At 47.1% G+C, this 23,725-nt stretch overlaps 1 protein-coding gene across 1 annotated transcript in view; it reads left to right on the top strand.

The window, feature by feature from the left end:
* TMC2 (transmembrane channel like 2) overlaps positions 1 to 23,630 on the top strand; it is a 67,559-nt gene extending 43,929 nt beyond the window's left edge. The window contains exons 13-19 of the mRNA XM_077767050.1: positions 1,727 to 1,855; positions 5,025 to 5,092; positions 5,902 to 6,141; positions 13,022 to 13,147; positions 16,740 to 16,818; positions 17,900 to 18,017; positions 22,958 to 23,630. Coding sequence (XP_077623176.1) covers positions 1,727 to 1,855; positions 5,025 to 5,092; positions 5,902 to 6,141; positions 13,022 to 13,147; positions 16,740 to 16,818; positions 17,900 to 18,017; positions 22,958 to 23,175 — 978 coding nt within the window. The 3' untranslated portion in view covers positions 23,176 to 23,630. The remainder of the gene's footprint in view (positions 1 to 1,726; positions 1,856 to 5,024; positions 5,093 to 5,901; positions 6,142 to 13,021; positions 13,148 to 16,739; positions 16,819 to 17,899; positions 18,018 to 22,957) is intronic.
* The last annotated feature ends 95 nt before the right edge of the window (positions 23,631 to 23,725 follow it).

The following is a 23,725-nucleotide window of genomic DNA, read 5'->3' as shown; positions in this document are numbered from 1 at the left end:
ATGAACAAATACTCCTAAAAATTAGATGCAGGGTTAGTGTGTGTGTGCATCTGTGCATTTTTGTAAAGAGAATTCATGGTTTTCATCCATCTCAATAATTAACAACTACTATATCCCCTTGTCCACTGTCCGAATTGTTCCTGTAGCTGGCACACTGTGGACTTCAAAGGCTAATGTCTTTTGCCTTCCTGAGCAGAAACTTGAACTATTTGCAGGTCACACAGGGATCACCTTCCCTCTTTTCCTCAGCTCTTGCACGGGATTTCTACCCCTGTACACCACCCCACTGAGATGCAGAGTTTATTACTTCTTCATGGGCTCCCTAAAGAACCCACTCACATGTAACATCAGACAGCAGTGTTTTTAACTGAGGATGTGAAGTACAATGAAGGAGGGCATGATATCACTCAGTCCATCGAACACTGCCTATAAATCCACCAGCAGATGTTTTCCTGCTGCACAATGTCCTTCCCATGGGGTCCCGGGGGCCTTTTCTCCCCCGCCTTCCTCCATGGAGAGCTCAGAGTCACCATTTCTTGTCTCCTCCAGTCCAGATCCCCCCATACTCCTTAAATCCTCCTCATTAATGTACAAAGCAACCCAGCTTCCCTAGCTCTTGCATTTCTAAAGCCCTCACATGTGTAACAGAGAAAGAGTCTGCAAGTCAATAAAACCCACGCTCCTTAGAAGGCAGGAGAGAGTTCATTTTACCTACATGGTTCCTTTGGAATATTCTGCAATAGAATTTCTCATTTCCTGTCTGAATGCCCATCACCATTCCAAACACTGATTAAAGCTTGTCTCTTTCTGAACCTGTAGCAATGATGAGTTTGAGCTGTTACATACTGCTCACCTGTATCCTCCACCACCTCCACCCCAGGCCCCAGAGCATCACCTTGCACAGACGTGGAGACCTGATACATGTTGATTTGTCTTTTACTTAGGGGCATTAACTTGAATTATTGTTGAGAAGTAATACTGAAAACTCATCAGCCGTTCATCCAGCAAGCATTTATTTATCATCTTGGAGGATACAAAAATGGATAAAACAGACCCCTAGGAACTCCAAGGCTGTTAGATGTCTTAAAGGTTGTGATAATGCCTGGTAGATCTTTTCCACTTTTTTAAATTAATAAATTATATTCACTCTATAAAGCAGAGGAAAGCTTTGCTTTTAGCTCTTCCATTATGTGCCTCATGTAAAACCTGCATGATTATCTCTGTATAACAAGCAAAACATCCAATTAGCAGGAGATAAAGAATGCTGGCTTGTTGTCCCTAGGGCCAGGGGTCAGATTCAGTCTTAGCTGTGGGCAGCTACGCTTCAGAGGAGGTGGGGGAAGCTAGGGGGGAGACTTCAGATCCTCTCTCTGTGCAGTAGTGCTGATAACTACATTAAGCTGGGCATTGCCAATGTGCCAGGCAATTTGCATGCATAATCACTGAGCTTCCCAATAACCTTGCAAGGTTGATATCGTTATCAGCTTCAAGAGGCTCCAAGACTATTCCAAAGCAATACAATTGGTAACTTGTAGAGCTAGGACCGAAAATAAACATTTTCCAAGTCTAGGGTCCTTTTTCTGCACTACCTCTCTGTCACCAAGAACCAGAAAGTCACAGAGAAGATTCAGGTAAGTGAGGAAGACTTTGCATGGCTGCAGTCAATTGGAAGACATAAGCAAGGTTTGACCTTGACCATGCCCTTTTCCTGTGTTCCCCCTTGCAGGAATTCATGAGGCTGACTGTGTCTGACATGCTAGTAACATACATCACCATCCTGCTGGGGGACTTCCTGCGAGCTTGTTTTGTCCGGTTCATGAACTACTGCTGGTGCTGGGACCTGGAGGCTGGGTTTGTAGGTCACCATTTCATGGACATTCTGCAGGAAGGCATCTCAACCGTCCTATTTGATATAGTCAGATGCATTCCTGGGAATTTATTTAGAGAATTGATGACAGTCTCTATTCTGTGAGGTGCTGAAGTACTCCACGTCTATTTCCTTTGAGTCATATTTGCCTTCTTAGAGGAAACGCCACTTTTCCCCCATGTAATTAACAATGCAACCTTCCTATCTGGGGAATGGGGGCATCTGGCCTTGGGAAGAGTAGATCACGTGGTTCAGTGCTGAGCAGACGGTAGTAGAGAAATGCCAAAGTGGCATCACCTCTCATTAGGCAAGGCAAAGAACACTAGCCTTTGAAGCCTACACGGAGCAAGCAATGGGAATGAGAATGGAAGTGGATAAGGGGAAGGGTAGCTCCTCATTTTTGAGACTCTGAAATCTTGGGGTGGGAGAGGGCAGAGGTGGACATGACTATTTCAGAAAGTCCTGGAATACACCGAGAACACAGGTGGCATTGGTGCGGTCTTCCAGATTATGCTTTGAGAAACCTCTTTGGACTTGTTCCCTCCACCTGGAATGCTCCTCTTCCCCACCTACCTGGGAAACTGCTCATTCTACATGTGTGTCATTTCCCCTCTGGGTGGCCTTCTGTGACAGGGCAGAATCTTTGGCCTCATCCATCCTGTGCGTGTCTCTTTCACAACACATCACTCACTGACCCAGTAGTCACGGGTGTTGAGCGCAGGGGAGTACTTCCGCAACTGAGCTTCATCTCTTGTTTCCCTGTGTCGTCTTCATCCTGGCCTGCAGTAGGGTACCTGGCCTAGGTCAGGGCTCCAGTACAGGTTTCTGTCATAGTTTTTTTTTTTCCTTTTAGTCACCAACCACAATTTTACACAAGCCTATTCGACTTCTCCTCATAGCAAGGAAAACTTCATAATCTCATCTGAGAACAAGAGTAAATGAACTTCATGCTCAAAGATAATGCCATCTCTATTTTTTTTTAATTTTTTAATCTTTGTTTTTGAGAGAGAGAGACAGAGTGTGAGTGGGGGAGGGGTAGAGAGAGAGAGAGACACAGAATCTGAAAGAGGCTCCTGACTCTGAGATGTCAGCACAGAGCCCGACACAGGGCTTGAACTCAGACTGTGAGATCTTGACCTGAGCTGAAGTTGAACACTTAACCGACTGAGCCACCCAGGTGCCCCTAGAATGCCATCTTTATTTTTTTTTTAAGTGGGCTCCACACTGGGCATGGGTCTCACAACCCTGAGATCAATACCTGAGCTGAGATCAAGAGTCAGATGTTTAACCAACAGAGCCACCCAGCACCCGCAAGAATGCCATCTTTAATAGGACAATATGAGACTGCTAAGATATCATTGCCCTCAGATTAATTTACAAGTTCAACAAGATCCCCAAATAATGTTAAAGTTCATTCTAAAAATAAACGTGGAAATAGCAAGAAAAATTGTAAGACTGCAAAATGAAATGGATTATACTTACCCATTATATTAAAACATATTATGAAGCTATAATAATTAAAACTGGTACTAGGGGATAGACAAAATTATCAATTTCTATTATGAATAGAAAAGAATAGAAAATCCATAAATACAATCTATAGGAAGTAATCTATGTGGAAATTTGGTTTAAGGTAAAGGCAGTCTTACAACCCCGTGGGAAAGGAAAGATTATATAACAAAGGGAGGAGAAAACTGGTTAACCACTGGAGAAGAAACTATATTTCTCACCTACTTCACCACCTACATAAATTACAGGTATATCAAAGTTTTAAATGTTGAGAAATGAAATCATAAATTTCTAAAAGAAAGCATACATAAAATTATAGTCTTGGGGTAAGGAAAAAAATTTCCAATGCTCATTTTTATTTATTTTATTTGTTTATGAGAGAGAGAGTGTGGGTAGGGAGAGCAGAGAGAGAATTCCAAGCAGGCTGTGCTCTGTCAGTGCAGAGCCTGACATGGGGCTCAATCTCATGAACCATGAGATCATGACCTGAGCCAAAATCAAGAGTTGAACGTTCAACTGACTGAGCCACCCAGGCTCCCTGGGGTGAGGAAAATTTTTCTAGCCAGAACACAAAACCCAGCAGATGAGAAGTTTTCAAAAATATTTTAAAATGTTAAATTGCAAATGTATAAGACTTAACCCTCGTGTATTTGAAATATATATGTCTCCTCCTTTGATCCGTGCCTGACCTTCCTTTCTCTCTCTCTCCTGACTTCTTCCTCTTCCTCCTCCCTGTCACCCTTGACCTCTATTTCCAAAGGACAAGTGGGGAAGTCGGTTTAAGCATCCTGCATAAGGATGCCCAACTCCCTAGGTGCTCACGCACGTTGCCTTCTTTCAAATAGTTGACAGATCTCCAAAACTCTGAAAATCAGTCAGGCTGAAAATATGAATCTACTGAGCTCTTTCCTTTCCACGAACTGCTCCGAGACTCCAGGGAGGTGGAAAGGAGAAAAGAGAAGTGAAGGAGTGGTTTAGTTATTTTGTTTGCTTGTTGGCTTTAAAAAAAATTTTTTTATAATGTTTATTTTTGAGAGAGAGAGACACACACACACAGAGTGTGAGTGGGGAGGGGCAGAGAGTGAAGGAGACAGAATTGGAAGCAGGCTCCAGGCTCCGAGCTGTCAGCACAGAGCCCAACGTGGGGCCCGAACTCACAAACTGTGAGATCATGACCTGAGCCGAAGTCAGACGCTCAACCAGCCGAGCCACCCAAAGGCTCCTGCTTGTTTGCTTTCAAGCTGTCGTTTTATTTGACTCCCCATTTAAGTATTTGCATTTGGTTATTTATTGGATTTATTCCTTGATTATGATTTCAAGGTAAATCTCCGATTAGAGCATGGATAAAACGTTCTCTTAGGGGCCAGTGCCCTCCCAAGGCACTCTGGCCTGCAATCCCTAAAAGGTAAAAATTCTCACTTTTTTGTCGAAAAAGTCATTGGAAAAAATGTCAACTTTGAGAACTTCAAATCTTCTCTTGAAAGGTGGAAAATGTGTTAAAGAAACAGAGCCATAAACACAAGTGTCCTCTCTGGTCACCAGAGCAGGCTCTTGGGGACAGAGTGGCCCTGGCTTAGCCAGTTGGCTGGCGATGGGGGCTGGCTGACGGCTGACAGCTTCCTTTCTCTCTGTCTGCCTCCCCCTGCAGCCCTCCTATGCTGAGTTCGATATCAGTGGAAATGTACTCGGTTTGATCTTCAACCAAGGAATGATCTGGTAGGCTCTGCATTTTACCTGGGGACCACCTCACCGGGGGAGTCAGAAAACTAGGATCCCAGGCTTTGCTCCCAATTAGCTGGGGAGAAGCTGGACGAATCTTCGGGCCTCTCCGAACTGTCTCTTTTCGGGTGACAAGTAGAGGGAAGGATGAGATGAGAATGAGGACAGCGTCTGGCCAACGCACGTGTTACCATAGACGGGGTTGGGGGGGTGGGGGGAGTAGGAAGAAAGAGAGGGGAATGAGAAGGAGGAAGGAAAAAAGGAAGAAGTAGAGAGGGGAGGAGAAGACATGAAGAGAGGGAGGAGACAAGAGGGGAAAGGAAAGAAGGAGGGAAGGAGGGAGAAAATAAGGAGAGGAAGAGTGAAGGAGCCAAGGGGCTCCCTTCTTTGACACAGGAGTTAGAAGAAAAGGCTGCATAATTTCAGCCCAAGACTTTCAAGATGCCAAGGGCAAACTTTCTCAGTTTAAGGACTTCAGATACTTCTCTGGGAAGCATCTGCTGTTTTAGGGGGACCACGGAGAAACAGACAGGGGGCCACATCATTTGTTAGGTGCCTTGTGGTGAGACAGTGGTTAAAATCCTGGCCAGAGCCCAAGCCAGTAATGCTCAGAGCATCTCCCTCTCCTGAGAAATGGGTAGCGATGATAAGTGTCCTGCCTAAGCCGGAGACCCCTGGCCCCAGGACCCGCAGGGAATGCAGCTGGACCTCATGCCCCTAACCCATTGATCCCATTTCCTCCTGTCTTCCTTCCCTGGCCTCTCCTGCTGTTGGGCCAACCAGGTGTGTGATTTCTGCCCTTCCAGGATGGGCTCCTTCTATGCCCCAGGACTGGTGGGCATCAATGTGCTGCGCCTGCTGACCTCCATGTACTTCCAGTGCTGGGCGGTGATGAGCAGCAACGTCCCCCACGAGCGCGTGTTCAAAGCCTCCCGATCCAACAACTTCTACATGGGCCTCCTGCTGCTGGTGCTCTTCCTCAGCCTCCTGCCCGTGGCCTACACCATCATGTCCCTCCCGCCCTCCTTTGACTGCGGGCCATTCAGGTGCACAGTCTTGGTTGCCGGGGAGCAGCTCCTCTCCCAAGGCAGCCTGCTCAGAGAGTGCAGGCTCAGAGGTCCAGGTCTAGCGGTCACACCAGCCCGCAAAGGGCCCTGGAGCTTTGGGCAAATGATCAGGGCTGTTCAAGAGTTTTCTGCAAGGATGGAAGTGTTCTGTGTCTGCGCGATCCAATATGGTAGCCGCCAGCCACACGTGACTGTTGAGCACTTGAAATGAGGACCGAGAAACTAAATTTCTATATTTCATCGTAATTCATTTTAATTTAAATAATGAGAAACATGGCTGAAGGCTACCATATTGGACAGCACAGCTCTGACCTTTTAACATCTGGATAATCCACGGCCCTGGATTACCTTACCGTAGGATGAGTAATGGGGGATATTCTGAAGACGAAATAACCATTGTTTACAAGTGCCATTCAAATGTGAAACAGAGAATGAGACTCTGGCCTGGATCCCTATGCTCTGCAGAGCATTTGCATGCTGTGAGCTCAGGGGATAAGTCGGATTCGTTTAGGAGACTGGGCATTGATAAAGACATAAATAATTACGCAAGGAGGTACATTGAGAAATCATATGCCTCTGTTGCTCTCTTTCCAAGTGTGAGGCCCCCTGGAAACAAAGCCATCTCTCTACTCCATAAAAGGAGTTCTGTGGCTCAAGCAGTTTGGAACACGCTGCCCCTGTCATCTGCCACCTTCTCATTTAGAAGTGCTGGAGGCACACTCTTTATTAAGCATTGGAAGAATCGTGCAATAAGATAACGTGCGTAAGCCAGTGCATCCATCCTTATTGACCACAGACTGTTTCTTCATGTAACACCCATCCAGGGCCAGGAGTAGGGTGAGGCCGGGAGGGCACAGACTCTGCCCTTGCACAACCCTAAAAGTAAGTAGCTCCTTTACTTGTGCAGCCCAGGGCCCCACCCACCTCACTCTGGTCCCAGTGCTACCTACCATTACGGATCAACACGCTTCGGGAAAGGCCGACCTGGTACTTTTCAGCTTATAAGGGACTTAACTAGATAAAGCTCTGTGGTGGCTGCCCCACGGCAAGTGTCGTGGTGCTCAGACATGTGAGTGGAGCTCAGGACAGAGAGATCTGGCTGCACGGGGGTTCAGATGGAAGGAAAGGGGGGCTAGATCTAGAGTAGAAAAATGTGCTATAGAAGGCCTGGGATGCCAGGTTGAAGGGAGAACCACATGATAAAAGTGGTAGAAGCATCTTCTGACTTCTTCCTAAGCAAGGTTTGGAGGGCTGTCCTCTAGGTTACAAGCACTAGGGCCCCTTCGCTCAGGCTGCCTTCCTGCCCCCAGACAGGAGGCCCTTGAGTGGGCCTGGGCCACGCCTGCCCCTCACCGTCTGCCCCATCCTTGCTTCATCTGCTACCCTGAGAAGCCCTGACAGCCTGCATCCAGATAGCAAGGGAAGGAACCTGAAAATGGAACCCAGAAGGAAATATGGCTGCCGCCTCCTTCCTGTCACCCTTCTGATCAAAACTCATCAACAGCTGGAAGTTCGTCCCTCAGATATGTTCACAGCTGTTCGCTCTCTTGCTTTTGCTTTAGGTGTTTTCTCAAAGGTCACCTTCTCAGTGAGACCTTCCCTGGAGACTGTAACTAAAATGTCACACGCAGACACACACACCCTTATCATTGTTTCTGCTTAGTACATCTCCTTATCGACACCTAGCATGCCATTCCTTTTGTCTACTTATAGTGTTTATTGTCTGTCTCCTTCCCCAGAACATAGGCTCCATGAGGGTGTGATTTTTGCTTCCTTTCTCACTGCTTTGTACCCAGTGTCTAGAAGAAAACACCTGGTTTATGGTCAATGTTCAAACTAGACCCTTCACGTCACAAAAGTTCACTTTTACTTAGGGTTTTTTTTTTTACTTAGGGAGGGACTTAGGGTTTTAACCAGATCCAGGCAGGCAACATAAATGAATGAGATGGGCAGTATTGCAGAACCTGAAGTTTTTTGTAAATAAATTGTAATTGGACCACAGCCACACCCGTTTGCTTACATATAATCTACGGTTGCTTTCTCAATATAACAGCAAAATCGAGTCATTCCAACAGAGACCATCTGGCTCACAAAGCCAGAAATCGTTATTATCTAGCTCTTTTCAGGGGAAAAAAAAAAATCACCAACCCCCCTGACTTAGAGCATAGACTCTCAAGCCAGCTCTGTCATTTGCCAGCTGGGTCATCTTGAGAAATTACTTAGCTGTCTACACCACAAGTTAATTGCCCATAAGATGGAAATAACGGACAAGTCTGCCCCGGAGGGTTGTTTTGAGGATTTAGTGTATTCTTTGCCAAGTACTTAAAGATGTGTGCTAATCCATAGTACGGCGAACTTGCTAAGCCTGAGCCCAGGCCAAGCAGGGGGTAGCTGGGGCTCAACAATGCTATGAGGTGGGAAGTATTATCTCCACACACAAGGGCTTAGCTAACGTTTTCTGTAAGGAGCCCGAGAGCAAATATTTTAGGCTTTGGGAATCAAGAGGAAGAATCAAGAATATTATGCAAGTACTTATATAACAAGAGAAAGTTCTTATTGACAAAATTCAAGATACGAGAACAACAGAGTAATTTTTCATAATATAGGTCTACCAATGAAAAGAAGGGAGTTCTTTTATGGGGGGGGACGTGATAATATTTCACATAATACAGGCTCAAAGTTACTGTTCCCTGTCCTCAAACATCAATTTCACTGCTCAGATTGCCACCTTTGCTGCCTAGGTCCATCACTGTACCACACATGACAACACATCTCCTACCATAGGAGAGCAGTTGCCATGAAGTTTTACTGCGGCTAAGCCATCGAGCTGCTGTGCAGTAGGGCAAGTCAGAACAGTCAGCTTCTATTTCTTTTTTTTTTTAAGTTGTGTCTATTTAAGTAATCTCTACACTTCATGTGGGGCTCGAACTCACAACCCTGAGATCAAGAGTCACACGCTCCTCCAACTGAGCAAGCCAGACGCCCCTTGGCTTCTATCTCTGACAAAAATGTATGTGAAGGAAAATGATTAAGTTATGAGAGCAAAAGAAGTTCACCATTGACACTATTGATTGCAACTGTGTGTGTTAGATTCATATATTTTCTGCAAATTACCTGCAGTTGAATAAGAGAATGAATAATCGTCTGCACATGCCTAAAATTCACAAGCTTTGTAAATTTGTCCATGTAAGCCGTCTTCTGCTCTACACGTATTTCAACCATTATCAACTATAGCACATCATAACAGATCCATTTCATTTCACTTGCACTGCATTCCATTCCACTCAATAGAATGGATACATTCTCAATGGAATTTGGTACTAGTTGTGCTGAATTAGTGTTTTCTCAATTTCTTCGAGAAATTTTCACCCATATTTGTTCCACACAGTATAGTCACAGATACCAATTCTTCAGTCACTTCAAACTTGGCATTAACTCCTCAAATGAACAACTGAGTAGCATCAGTAACATCTACTGACCCGTCAAGAGCCAAAGAAAAGCACTTGAAGTCATTTGCCATCCTTTGAATACAACACTGCTCTCAGACGTCCTCAACTCTTCAAGCAGCTGCTTTTGCCGGAAGTTCTGAAAGTCTCAAGAAAGTTTCTTTTCTCCGGATACATTTCTTCAGCTCCTGCAATCAAACACAATTTAATTACTTCACCACTGGCCAGTGAGGAACGTAATTTTGGAAAGTGGAGGAAAGGGATGGGGGGGTCCTTGCTATATAGAGAACAGAAAGCTTGACCAAATTATGTCTGACAGGTGTATGGAGATCTGAGTTTATAAATGATGAACTTGCATGTTTGGCTAAGGAGATTTCTAAGCAAAGTGTTGAAGATGCAGCCTGGTTTCTTCTTGCTTTATACTAAAACGTGAGAGGAAAGAGATAAGTTGAGAAAAGGACTAACTAGCAAAAAAGAACCAGAACTTGATGCTTTGGGAAAACCTATCCAGGTTGAAAAAGACCCTAAAACCAGATTCATGGTCAGGAAAGCATGCTCTAAAGAGAAAGCCAAGAGGCAACCTGGGCAACTTTCTGCTAGTGCTTCTGAAGGATCAAAAAACCTGAATATTCATTCATGCAGAGGATTTTTTTAAACCTGTGACTGGGATCCTCTCAACCATCTCAGCAGAAGCCAAAAATAGACATAGAATTCTCCAGGAAAGATCTGTGTACGACCCTCTTGTCTAATGGACTGAATTCCCATGACCTACATGGAAGACACACCAGGTACTTAAGAATGTTATATAAACCAGCTTTAACTGTTGTCTTATGGCTGACCGACCAGGGTATTTAGGGAGTAAATAAATTGTTTTCTGGTTTCCCAGGTCCACAGATAGAGAAAAATTTTGTTCCAAGATGGAGCATAGCCAGAGTCTCGTCTATACCTGATTTAGATGATGAGATTTGGGACTTTTGAGCTGATAATGTTTAGATGAGATTTTGGACTTTGGCTCAATGCTGTAAATGGATTGCAACTTTGGGGGATGTAGGGATGGCAATGAATGTATTTTGCCGGTGGGACGAATGTGAATCTTCAGGGACCGAAGAGGATACAGTGATGGGCTGAATAATGGCTCCCAAAAACATTTATGTCCTAATCCCTGCAACTTGTGGGTGTTAGCTTATTCAGCAAAAGGAGCTTTGCCAATGTGATTAAGTTAAGAATCTTGATACGGAGACATTATCCTAGATTACCCAAGTGAGTCCTAAATCACGAGTGTCCTTATAAGAAGGAAGCAGAGGGAGATTTGACCACAGAAAAACAGAAAGTGAGGCAACCATAGGAGCAGAGAGAGATTTGAAGATTCTATGCCACCAGCTTTGAAGATGGAGGAAAGGGCCAAGAGTCAAAGAATGCAAGGAACAAAGCTCTAGATGTTTAAAAAAAAAAAAAAGGCAAGGAAATAGATTCTCCCCTAGAACCTCCCTCTGAAGGGAGCGCAGCCACGCCCAACACCTTGGTTTCAACCCACTGAAACACATCAGACTTCTGGCCTCCAGAATGATAAGAGAACAAATCTGTATTATTTGAAGGCACCCATGTGGGAATCTGGGAGAGCACATACTGGAAATGAATACGTCATCCAATACATCACGATTCAAGGACAAAATAACCCATACTTGACCGTGACTTAAAAGTGTAACGCGTGAAATTCGCCTTTCTTGTTTTTACACGATGGGTAAGTGCTGATAATAATAAAAAATTAGTTAACTGTCATAATATGGTGATACGCATGGCGCTTGAAATGCTGTTGTTATAACTGCACCAAGACAATTCATTGTTTGCTGTGCGACAGCGCTAAGCATTGCGATGGTGACAAACAGTCTCTGACCCAACTGTTCATTGTCTGTCATCATAGCACAAAACAACCCTAGACCGTATATAAAGAAGTGAGCGTGGCTGTGTCCCAATAACATTTTACTTACCGACACTGAAGTATGAATTTCCTACTTCAATTTCTATAGATCACAAAATATTCTTCTTTTTTTCCCAACCATCTGAGTACATAAAAACTGCTCTTCATTTTCAGACCATATGAAAATAAATAACAAGCCAAATCTGGCCCATGGACCATTATTTGCCAATCCTTGATCAATCCTTTCCAGAAGAGAAAAAGGAAGCTTCTGGCTGCAACATTTTGGAGGACACTTATAGTTTGATGGTCCCATACACAATGTTGTACATAAATTCATATTTATGTCCTCTAAACAACCTTCTGGGACAAGTACTATTATTATACTTATAATCCCATAACATGCTATATTATTATTATTATTATACTATATTATACGGGTGAGGAAACTGGGGCAGTGAAATTTTCAGCATCTTGGCCAAAGATACTTTGGCTGTCAATTCGAGTCAGTTGCATTCTTGGGTAGGACGGATTCTGCAGGCAGGTGGAAGGGAAACTCCAGGCACAGAGGTGAAGGCACAGCTCTGTCCAATAGAATTTTCTACGCAAGGAAAAAAATTCCATATCTCCTAGTCAATATAGTAGCTTCAAGTCACACGACTACTGAGTTGTGATTAAAACACTGAATTCTTAGTTTCACTTAATTTCTATTTTATTTTCAATAGCTACACTGGACAGCTCTAATGGGGAGAGAGAGGAAACAGATAGACACAGGAAGAAAGAGAATAAGTAAATTATGCACGGTGTCCCGCAGCTAATAAGCGAAGGAGCAAGGACTTGAACCAGAAATTTCAAACCCTAAAGTCCATTTTCTTGGCACTGAACTGACCAACCAAAGCCAGCAGTGGGCCATAATCTCTGGGCAGGCGTTTGCAGAAGTCAAGTCTGTATAAAGGTTCTTAGGGATTTGAAGAAAATCAAAATTACTGCTGCAACCTGTCCAGGAGCCCGTCCCAGGTGGTCCGTTCTCCTGAAACTATAATCTGAAGACTGACTGTAGGTGTTTTTGAGAGGCATCATGAGGTTGTCTATCACACAAGCCTCTGGAGGGCTGTTTCCATGCCAGGGGACCCAGAGGGAGGTCCATGTTGGTCTCACAGCTACGTTGCAGGCAGTTTTCTCCCATGAGAGTATCATAGAAAACCCACTTTCATCTTGCGCAGGAAGGTGTCAGACACAGGAGACCGATGTGGTCTGAGAAGTTCTGAGGTACCAAGGACATGAAGCTGGCGAACCAGGGCTCTGCTCCAGCCCTACGCCGTAGCCAAAGGGCAACCCCTCCCTCAGGGGCCATTTTTCACCTGCAACCCATTTGGAGCAGAGCTCTGGTTCTTCCCGGGAAAGCAGGGGTGAGTGGCAGCTTTGGGGCCACAGGGGCAGGGGCACGGTTGTGTGTGCCACGTGAGCTTCGTGATGTCATAACACATTCTCTTTACAGCGGGAAGAACAGAATGTATGACGTCATCCAAGAGACGATTGAAAATGATTTCCCAACCTTCCTGGGCAAGATCTTTGCTTTCCTCGCCAACCCTGGCCTGATCATCCCAGCCATCCTGCTGATGTTGTAAGTGACCCAGGGCCCACAGCTCTGCCCCAAGGCAGCCTCCCCTTGCCCTTGAGATTCCCCTAGCAGGCCCTCCTTTCCTTTCCTCTTACTTAATCTACACTTCCCAGAAGCAGATCCTGAGATGAAGATTCAAATGCAAATAGTTAATTGGTAAGGGTGGAAGATCATTACCACTGGGATGATTTTGATTGTGTGTGGATGGGGGGGTGGCGGGTGGGGACTCTGGAGAACTGTGTGTCTGAGTTATCCTGCTCAAGGGTGAGGGATGGGGCCTTTGTAGACCAGCACCCATCAGTCACTAGTTGGGTGAGATCAAAGGGGAGAGTGGTTGTTTCCCCGGCCATTTGAGTCAGCTGCATTCTTGGGTGGAATGGATTCTGCAGGGGGATGGAAGGGCAACTCCAGGCACAGAGGTGAAGGAACTGGCAGTTATTAAGTCTTTCGGGGAGCACGCTGAAAGACGGGGTCCAAGAAATACAGATGGGCACTGCCAGTATCTGCCACACCCTCCTAAACGTTCACTAGAAATATCAAAGACCTCTGGGCTCTGGGTCTCCCAGAAAGCGGAGGGGCTGATTCTGCCTGTCCCTGGCTGGGCTCGGAGGACTTCTCCACAGAGCACGCTGTGCACCTGACCTTGGATCTCACCACCATCCCTTCTCAAAGACTAAGAAAGCTGTGAGGATAGTGGGTAGGTTTGATGACCTCTGCATCCCCAACACCAGCCCCATGCCTAGGGCCTAGGAGGGAAACGACAAATGATCAACGAAGGAACGAGAGAAGAAAAAAAGAAGGTGGAAAGCAAGAGTCCTGAATTTGAATTACTGTCATCAAAAATGTACTAGTGAAAACATGAGGGCGTTCTTCTTCCTTTTTAAAAAAATTTTTTTAATATTTGATTTGTTTCTGAGAGAGAGAGAGACAGCATGAGCAGGGGAGGGTCAGAGAGAGAGGGAGTCACAGACTGAAACAGGCTCCAGGCTCTGAGCTAACTGTCAGCACAGAGCCCGACACGGGGCTCGAACCCATGACCTGAGCTAAAGTCGGACGCTTAACCGACTGAGCCACCCAGACACCCCAAGGGCATTTTTCTTCCTAAAAATCTTGTTTGGCATGCTCTTTTCTAAATTGTGAAATATTCCTGGGGCACCTGGGCAGCTCAGTCAGTTAAGCATCAGACTTTGGCTCAATTTGTGGGTTTGAGCCCTGCGTTGAGCTCTGTGCTGACAGCTCAAAGGAGCCTGGGGCCTGCTTCAGATTCTGTGTCTCCCTCCCTCTCCGCCCCTCCCCTGATCACACTCTGTCTCTCTCTCTGTCTCTCTCTCTCAAAAATAAATAAACATTAAAAAAAATATAAATTGTGAAATATTCCTCATATATATAAAAGTAGAGACAGCTATGAACACAATCTCAAGAGTGAACAAATGTTAGTATTTTGCACTGTTCCTTCAGATTTGTCTCTTTACAAGAAATAAAATGTTACAGATAACACTTCAAGTCCCAGGGACTCCTGCTCTCTCCCTCTCTCTCTCTCTCTCTCTCCCAAAGTAACCGCTCTTGTAACCATTGGCACGCATAGTCGGTATTTTCATCACGTTGGTGTGTCCCATTGTTTTCTGGGCTTTAAATTTTTTCATGAATGGTTCACACTACATAGCTTTCCTCGCTCAACATTATGTTTGGGGGATTTATTCACGTATTACACGAGCACACATTTTAATGGCTCTACTCTGCGTGACCGTGTGATTATACCACAGTTTATCCACCCTTCTGTCTGGAGGTGGTTAGATTGTTTCCACTGTTTTTCTACTACAAATGTGGTCCTTGGGCAAATGTGAGGGATTCTCTGGGACAGACCTCTGGAAGTGGAAGTAGGGAGTCGTGAGTATGAGTTTCTCCTTTCCTTTCCTTTCCTTTCCTTTCCTTTCCTTTCCTTTCCTTTCCTTTCCTTTCCTTTCCTTTTTCTTTCTTTCTTTGCTTCTTTCTTTCTTTGCTTCTTTCTTTCTTTCTTTCTTTCTTTCTTTCTTTCTTTCAGAGAGAGAGAGAGAACACAGTGAGAGTGGGGTAGAGAGAAAGAAGGAGACACAGAATCCAAAGCAGGCTCCAGGCTCTGAGCCATCAGCACAGAGCCCGATGCAGGGCTCCAACCCACAAACCACGAGATCATGACCTGAGCCGAAGTCGGACACTTAGCCAACTGAGCCACCCAGGCGCCCCTTTCCAGTCCTTTTGGATAGTGCTGAATTGCTCCCCCAGATAGTTGTATTCCCTCACATCCTTGATTGGAACATCTCCTGCCTCTCGTCCTGGCCTGAGAGAGGACTGGCATGATGGTGACAACCCAGCCTAGGCCTTGACTGCCTGAGGAAATTCTGGAACCCACACACCAAGCCTGACCCTTGCAGGCAGCAACGGGAAATGCTAAATTCGGGAACGGAGGGACACAGCCACCCATGAGGATTTCATTCTCTCTGACCTCCAATTCCTCCCTAATAAATGGGATGTTAACTAGGAGAGAGAATGAGACCTGGCACAGAGCAGGGACCTTGCAAAACAGATTCCGCTCCCTCTGCCCGTCCCCCCTTCTCTCCCCTGAGCCTCTGCCGTGGGAGGCTCCCATGACAGCCTGGGGCCCACACTGTGCGCCAAGACGAGGTGATTCCCCCCTCTTACTGGAGAAAGCTGGCAGACTGAAGTTGCCATGAGCTGCCCCACCCTGAGGGGAAAGCTTAGAAGGCCCCGGTTGGAGCAGCTAAGGAATTGAAATCCATGAAGAAAAGTGACAAATAAGGATGCACAGCAAAAGCTCCCAAGGGACAGGCCGGCTCAGCATCCAATCTAGGCGGCACCTTGGCTTTGTGGCCCCTCCCCTCGCAGGTGGTGTACGCAGGTTCTAACCCCTGATCTTCCGTCCTGTGAAAGGGAAGCCCAGGCTCTGACCTCAAAGGACACCTCAGCAGTCAGTGGGCTTTGGACTCAGAAAACCATCACCTCAAGGCAGTGCTCCCTAAACAGGACCCTCTGGGACTTCGGCAGCTGCGTTTCCAAGCAAACTTGAAACGGGCACCTAGCACCCAGACTCTCCTGTCTTAGCCCATGATGACTGTGGAAAGAGCTTTGGCTTAAATGCGGGCTCCAACAAGAACTGATAGATGGGGTGGCCATGGGCAAACTGCTTAACCCCTCTGCCATTGCAGGATGCTGATCTGGAAAGATGGGAGCCATCCTTTCTACATCATGGGGTTTTTGCAAAAACCACTGAGACGTGGAGTGGGATGCCCGGGGCGCAGAGCCTGACACAGGGCGGGTACCCAGGAAGCACAGTGTCCCTCCCCCACCTCTTCAGATTTCCAAGGAAACCATTACTGAGCCCTCGGAGAGCTAAAAATGTGTATGTCATCTCCACACTCAATAAAACAGAAGGCAGGGGTGTCCAGAACCTTCTCAGCACTAAGGGGAGATCTATCTCTCCACCCTATCCCAGAGGCAACCTACTCCAGGAAGCCTGCCTTGCTTCCTCTGGAAGGGGTCCAGCTCTTGTCACTTTCCAAGACTGCAGTATCACAGGAGGCTCACTTTTCTCTCACAGCCTGGCCATCTACTACCTGAACTCGGTTTCCAAAAGCCTTTCCCGAGCGAATGCCCAGCTGAGAAAGAAAATCCAAGCGGTGAGTCTGTCGGGATTCTTCATTCAAACAGACATCCAGTGTTTGTTTTATGCTAATTTGCTCTGTGAGCCCGGTTCCACTATCCCCGTGGCTTTCTTCTAAACTAAATCCCAAACTCCCTGTACTCCAAGCTGTGTAAGATTGAACAACACGCATTTATGTTCTGAGGATATTTGGGGGGGGCCACACGATAATAACACCTTCAATTTGCAGAGGTTGCTCAAGAATGGGAGAAATTCAATAAAACCAGTAAAAAAATTTTTTTTTTTAATTTTTATCTATTTCTAGGAGACAGAGAGAGAGACAGCGTGAGCAGGGGAGGGTCAGAGAGAGAGGGAGTCACAGACTGAAACAGGCTCCAGGTTCTGAGCTGGCAGTCAGCACAGAGCCCGATGCGGGGCCTGAACCCACGAACCGTGAGATCATGACCTAAGCGAAAGTCAGACGCTCAACCAACTAAGCCACCCAGGCACCCCAAAACCAGTAAAAATTTTCAGTAAAACCAGTACCCATACTAATACCTACAGTTTAAAATGAATACTGTAAATACTAGAGAAACACACTGTCAAAAAGACGTAGTGCTCGTGCCCTTAAGCCCCTCGCCGCTCTCTCCCTCTCTCTCTCCACCAGCTGACTTCTGACTGCTCTTTTCCACTCCTCCAGCCCCCAAGCCCCTTCCACACATGGTAAAGGGCAGACCCCAACCCTCTCTAAGCCCTGCCCTCCTGGCTCCTTGCTCCCTCTTCTGGAATGAATCTCATTGGCCTCATTGGCCTAACAGCCCCTTCCCCAGCTGCATCTCCCTCTGTTAATTTCACCATCTTCTGGTCCGGATCCAGAAAGCCTGGAAATGGAGGATTGGCAGGGTTTCTGTCTTCCCCTGGCCCAGTGTTCCTTCAAATACTGTGCAAACCAGAGCCTTGGGCTGTCCTTTCCATCCCCAGGGGTGAAGCCTGACAGCTGGCAATTTCAGGTAGTTACCAAGAACTGGGGACAGAGTCCTTATCTGCCTGGATCTCACCATCCTGGGCTCTGAGTCTCAAACACGCATTTCCCTGAGAACGAATCATTTCTCCTGCAGCTCCGGGAAGTTGAGAAGAGCCACAAATCTGTCAAAGGCAGAACCACAGCCAGAGATTCAGAGGACACAGCGAAAGGCAACTCCAAAAATGCCACCCAGCTCCAACTCAACAAAGAAGGTAAATTCTAGGGGCGAGTGGGAGGCTTAGTCGGTTGAGCATCCGACTCTTGATTTTGGCTCAGGTCATGATCCAGGGTTGGGCGATCAAGCCCCCCACATCAGGCTCTGTGCTGAGCATGGGCTCTGCTTGGGAATCTCTCTCTTTCTCTCTCTCTCTCTCTCTCTCTCTCCCTCCCTCCCTCTCCTCTCTCCCTCTGCCCCTCTACCCTGCTGGTGCTCTCTCTCTCTGCCACTCTACCCTGATTGCTCTCTCTCTCTTTCTCTCTCTAAAATAAAAATTTTAAGAGAAGGTTATAAATTCTATTTCCTGATGGTTACCTTTTACAAGGCCACCTCAAAAGGTGTAAAGAGCATATGCTGAGAAATCAGATGCAGCTGGGATGAACTCAGAATTCTGACAACTATTAATTGTATGATGTTGGGCACATTAAGATAAGAATCCATTGAAAGGCCTAGCTCAGGGGGTGGGGATAATGAGATGGGATTAGGCAGGTGGAGGGCTTCCAAGTCCTGAGGTCCTGGGAGGAGCATCTGTGAAATGGGGAAGTGCCACAGCCTCTCTTGCAGGGCACCCCCCCCCCACCTGCACCCCCGAAGTTTCTCACTGCATTTTCTTTTTTTTTTTTAATGTTTTATTTATTTCTGAGAGAGAAAGAGAGAGAGACAGCATGAGCAGGGGAGGGTCAGAGAGGGAGACACAGAATCTGAAACAGGCTCCAGGCTCTGAACTAGCTGTCAGCCCAGAGCCCGACGCAGGGCTCGAACCCACGAACTGTGAGATCATGACCTGAGCTGAAATCGGAGGCTTAATCGACTGAGCCACCCAGGCGCCCCCTCACTGAATTTTCTACAGTGTCTCTTGACATTCCCCACAATTTAGCCTTCTTTTCTGAAATGATTTTGTCTTCTTCACTTTCTCTCCTGAATCTGATGGTTCCTATGTTTATATCCTGTTTAGCCCAATATAGGAGCCCTACTGGTGTCCCACCCAGATTCCTCTACGACACTCTTGAGTGTTGGCCAATGTGGGTCACAGCCACCTGGGGATGGAGGAGGTCTTCATTTTCTGTGCTGTTTAGAATGTATTCGTTAGGGGGCACCTGGGTGTCTCAGTCGGTTAAGCGTCCAACTTCGGCTCAGGTCACGATCTTACGGTTTGTGGGTTCGAGCCCCCCATCAGGCCCTGAGCCTGCCTCGGATTATGTGTCTCTCTCTCTCTCTGCCCCTCCCCACTCGCACTCTGTCTCTCTCACTCTCAAAAATAAACATTAAAAAAAACTTTAATGTATTTGTTAGGAGGAGATACAGAGGAGAAACATTAGCAGCTACTGCTCCTACCAGAACCAGTTTGTATTCTCCTAAAACAAACACTGGGACGCCTAGGTGGCTCAGTGGGTTGAGCATCTGGCTCTTGGTTTCCACTCAGGTCATGAACCCAGGGTCATGGGATAGAGCCCTGCATTGGACTCCACGCTGAGTGTGGAGCCTGCTTAAGATTCTCTCTCTCTCTCTCTCTCTCTCTCTCTCTCTCTCTCTCCGCCCCCCCAGCCCCTCCCTGGCTCGTGCTCTGTCTCTTCTTAAATTAAAAAAAAAAAAAGTTAAAAAAAAAAGAGAGAAACACTGGAATATCAAGAATAAAAGGATGAAAAATAGTCACATATCTTCCAAAGAAAGTGTCACAGGGCTTCAAAAGGGAGTGATCACGGACCATCTGCCCCTGGAGAGAGGAAAGGTCAATTGAAAGAGGTCATCTCTGGGGTGCCCGGGTGGTTCAGTTTCGACTTCATCTCAGATCACGATCTCACGGTTCTTGAGTTCGAGCCCTGCATCGGGCTCTGTACTGACAAGCTCAGAGCCTGGAGCCTGCTTTGAATTGTGTGTGTGTGTGTCTCTCTCTCTCTCTCTCTCTCTCTCTCTCTCTGCCCCTCCCCCACTCACCCTCTGTCTCTCAAAAATAAATAAATGTTTAAAAAATTCTTTTAAAGAAAGAGACCATCTCTGAGGTGACCCCATGTCCCAAAGGCTGTCCCTATTGTAAAATTAAACCGCGGCAGTGTGCTGTAATTTTGGCCTCTGATGCCAGACGTGAACAAGATTCACAAGAAATCGCCGATAGTTCAGGAGTTAGAACGATTAGCACAGAAAACTGTCTACCATTTATTTGATGTCCTTAGGACATGGCAAGATCACAAGAAGCAGAAACAAAGAATTTACCCACATAGCAGCCTTTCCCTGCAAGATGAAAATACTGTCAGTTTCTTTTCAATTCTTGAGGTCCAGTGGTGACGGAAGTGAAAGCAGGTCAAGAAGAACCAGCGACAGGGGCGCCTGGGTGGCTCAGTCGGGAAAGCATCCAACTTCAGCTCAGGTCATGATCTCACAGTTCGTCGTTCAAGTCCCGCATCAGGCTCTGTGCTGACAGCTCGGAGCCTGGAGCCTGCCTCAGATTCTGTATCTCCCTCTCTCTCTGACCCTCCCCTGCTCACGCTGTCTCTCTCTCAGAAATAAATTAAAAAACATTTAAAAAAAAAAAAAGAAGAAGAACCAGCGACAGATGCCAGCTGCATCCCGGGCAAACACCGTGTTGGTTTGGGAAACTGGGAACTATTCTAGGAACGGGGTGCAACATATGGAAGACATTTCAAAGCTACAGACATTCGTGTTGGTCGGATCGGCTGGCCGTCCGTTGGCGCCCTCAAAGTCTGGTTCAGGGATGAAACGCAGGAGAGTGACTGGCTGGCAGCTTATCATAAAGCTGAACAAAATATTTGAAATCTTCTAATTTCCCCCCATGGGACAGGAGATGGAGTCAATGTGATGTTATGTTGTAATATTGTTATACCCATACCCAGATCGCAGTATCCTCACCGACCAGAGACCACCGGGGAGACCAAGTCACACATGCAAAGGGCTTTATTACGGGCTCGAGCTCGGGCTCCCAGACCTCACCAGCACAGTGGATCCGTGCTGAGAGCCTCGAACAAAGGCAGAGTAGGGTTTTTATGGGGTTTGTGACGGGGGAGTTACAGAAGTTGTGGCAGGGGAACAGTGATCCAATCATAATTATACAATATCATTGACAGCGGGTTTAACCATACACATTGTCTAGAGTATNTGTAGCTGCCTGATAGTTTCAGGGAAACTGAAACTTAGGCCTTCTGGTTTAGAGGGGAAACTTAAAGCCTATTATGGAGTCAGTCTGGTTTAGACTTGTGTCCTTACAATATCACCAGCAAAAATGAGACCAAAACAAAAATGGAATGGACATATTTGGACACCAATGGACTTAAGTGTAGAAGGAAAAAAAATAGGCCAACAAAATGTTTTCTATGAGAAACCAAGGAACGTTTGACAGTGGTAGCGTCCTGTTCCCCAGCCCCCATGCGCCTGCCCCCCTTACCCACCCCTTCCTCGCCTGCTCCACCGGCTGCTGCTTTCAAGTCTGCCTTTCTCCAAATTTGAGTTTTCAGGGCCCCCTGGGGGCTCAGTTGGTTAAGTGTCTGACTTTAGCTCCGGTCATGATCTCAGGGTTTGTGAGTTCGAGCCCCAATGTCAGGCTCTCTGTTGTCTGAGCAGAGCCTGCTTTTGGATCCTTTGTCCCCCTCTCCCTCTCCTTTGTCCCCCTGTCCTCCGCCCTCTCTCCCTCCCTCTCCCCTCCCCCTCTCCCCTTTCCCTCCCTCCTTCCCTAACCCCCAACGAGGTGCCGGCAGCGCTCTCTCTCTCTCTCTCTCTGTCAAAACCAAATGTTTTATTACAGATCTAAAGCTCTTTGAATTTTGTACTGATTAAGTCAGTACAACAGTGTTTGATGTTTAAAAAGTTAGTATGATCTAGAACACATCCGCGGGAGTAGGCTGTGGGGGAGAGTCTAGGAAAATGGCCAGCATTTCATCTGAAAAACTCATGGCCTCCGTTGCTGCCCTCCCTTAGCTTCTCTTCTGGAAGTACTTGCTAGAATGATACCAGTTACTGTAACAAACGGGCCCAGCCAAGTAATGACTCAAACACCATAAAGATTTACTTCTTGCACAACATAAAGTCCAAATTGGTGTTTCTTTTAAATTTTTTTAAATGTTTATTTATTTTTGAGAGAGACAGAGCATGAGCAGGGGAAGAGCAGAGAGGGAGACACAGAATCTAAAACAGGCTCCAGGATCTGAGCTGTCAGCACAGTGCCTGATGCAGGGCTCGAACTCACGAACCGTGAGATCATGACCTGAGCTGAAGTCGGACGCTTAACCGACTGAGCCGCCCAGGTGCCCCGCAAATCGGGTGTTTCCCTTGATGGCCACTTTCTTCCCAAGTGACACCAAAGGGACGCTGGCTCCTTCCGTCCCCTGACCCCACCCGCATCAGGCTGGTGCAGGGGCAAGAGCCCAGAGGACACCTGGAAGTGGGGCTAGCCAAAGCCAGGACCTCAGTCACAGGCCACATTCCCCCACCATGGACACCTAGTCCATTTCCGCATCCCAGGAACTGGGTCTGGTCACGAACAAGCCAGCAGTTGCCCCAAGGTTAGAGGTGGGGGAAGGGAAGGAAACCCGTAAGCGAAAGCTCTGGAATTTGGATATGATTCCACACAGGTTACAAAGCCCCTTCCAGCATCATCTGTGACCCTGGCAGCCCCCTGGGATGTTGTTATTATCATCCCAGTGTTGTACTCAAGAAAACCCGGGCCCAGCGAGTCCAGCTTAAGGCCACCCTCCGAAATCTAGCTCTCCAGACCATATTCCTCCAGCAGACCTGTTCATGCAAAGGCTAGGCTGAGGTCCGGTAGTGGCCCCCAGACACCTAAAGGCCACCTGACTGTTCTCACATGACCAGATGGGACTGAAACCCACACACAGAGCAGGGTGGCTCCCATGGGTTCCAGTTCGATACCAGGAAACGGAAACAAATTCTCCCACGTCCTCATTCTTGTCTTGGTTGCTTTTCCAGGGACCACGCCTCACTCTGCCGGCCAAAGCCAGACCACGGACCCGAAGGCGCAGGCTCCAGGGCTCTCCAGCTCTGCCATCATGGTGACGCTGCCTGCCTCCCGGCACCTCCCTGTATCTCGGCCTCCCGGTGCCAGACCAGACTCTGGCCACGCTCGGCCCCAGACTCATCCTTGGAGGTCAGCCTCTGGAAAGAGTGCTCCCAGCCCTCCCCACTGATAGCTGGGGCACACAAGCACCATTGTGGGGCTGATCATTGGGCCCCACCAGCCCACACACACAAAACAATATTCTCTCTTCCTCTGTCTTCTCTCTCGCTCTCTATCTCTTGCGCACGTGCGCACGTTCTCTCTCCTCTCATTGAATGTGGGAATTTCGATTACATCAGCTCGGCACCTGCTGGCTACCACAACTGGAGAGCAAGGCTTCATCCTCTCTCCGGGGGAGCTGAGCCCCCCCACTGCCCCTAAACTGCCCTTCCTAGTACCTTGGTTCAGGCAGCCTGGACCTTGAACTCAGCGTGGTTCCCTCGGCTGCAGACTTTGGGAGTAGGGGCCAGGGCCATGACCACCACCATAGACTTTTCCATGGCATCCATGTTGGGTTTCCTCTAGCCATACTAACCGTGAGGAGGGTGCAGAGGGGCCCACAGTCCTAACCGTCAGCCCTGCCCAAAGGAGATGAAGTGGTTTAAATAAAAGGAGCAAGAAGGCACTGGAAATAAAGGTAAATGAGCCAAGGTCCAGCCAAGGTGAGCGGGAAGATGCCC

Source organism: Crocuta crocuta, unplaced genomic scaffold (genome assembly GCF_008692635.1).
Source record: "Crocuta crocuta isolate KB4526 unplaced genomic scaffold, BGI_CrCroc_1.0 scaffold15, whole genome shotgun sequence".
Lineage (NCBI taxonomy): Eukaryota > Metazoa > Chordata > Mammalia > Carnivora > Hyaenidae > Crocuta > Crocuta crocuta.
The sequence above is the reverse complement of the archived record's forward strand: the minus strand, read 5'-3'. Positions and strand labels throughout refer to the sequence as shown.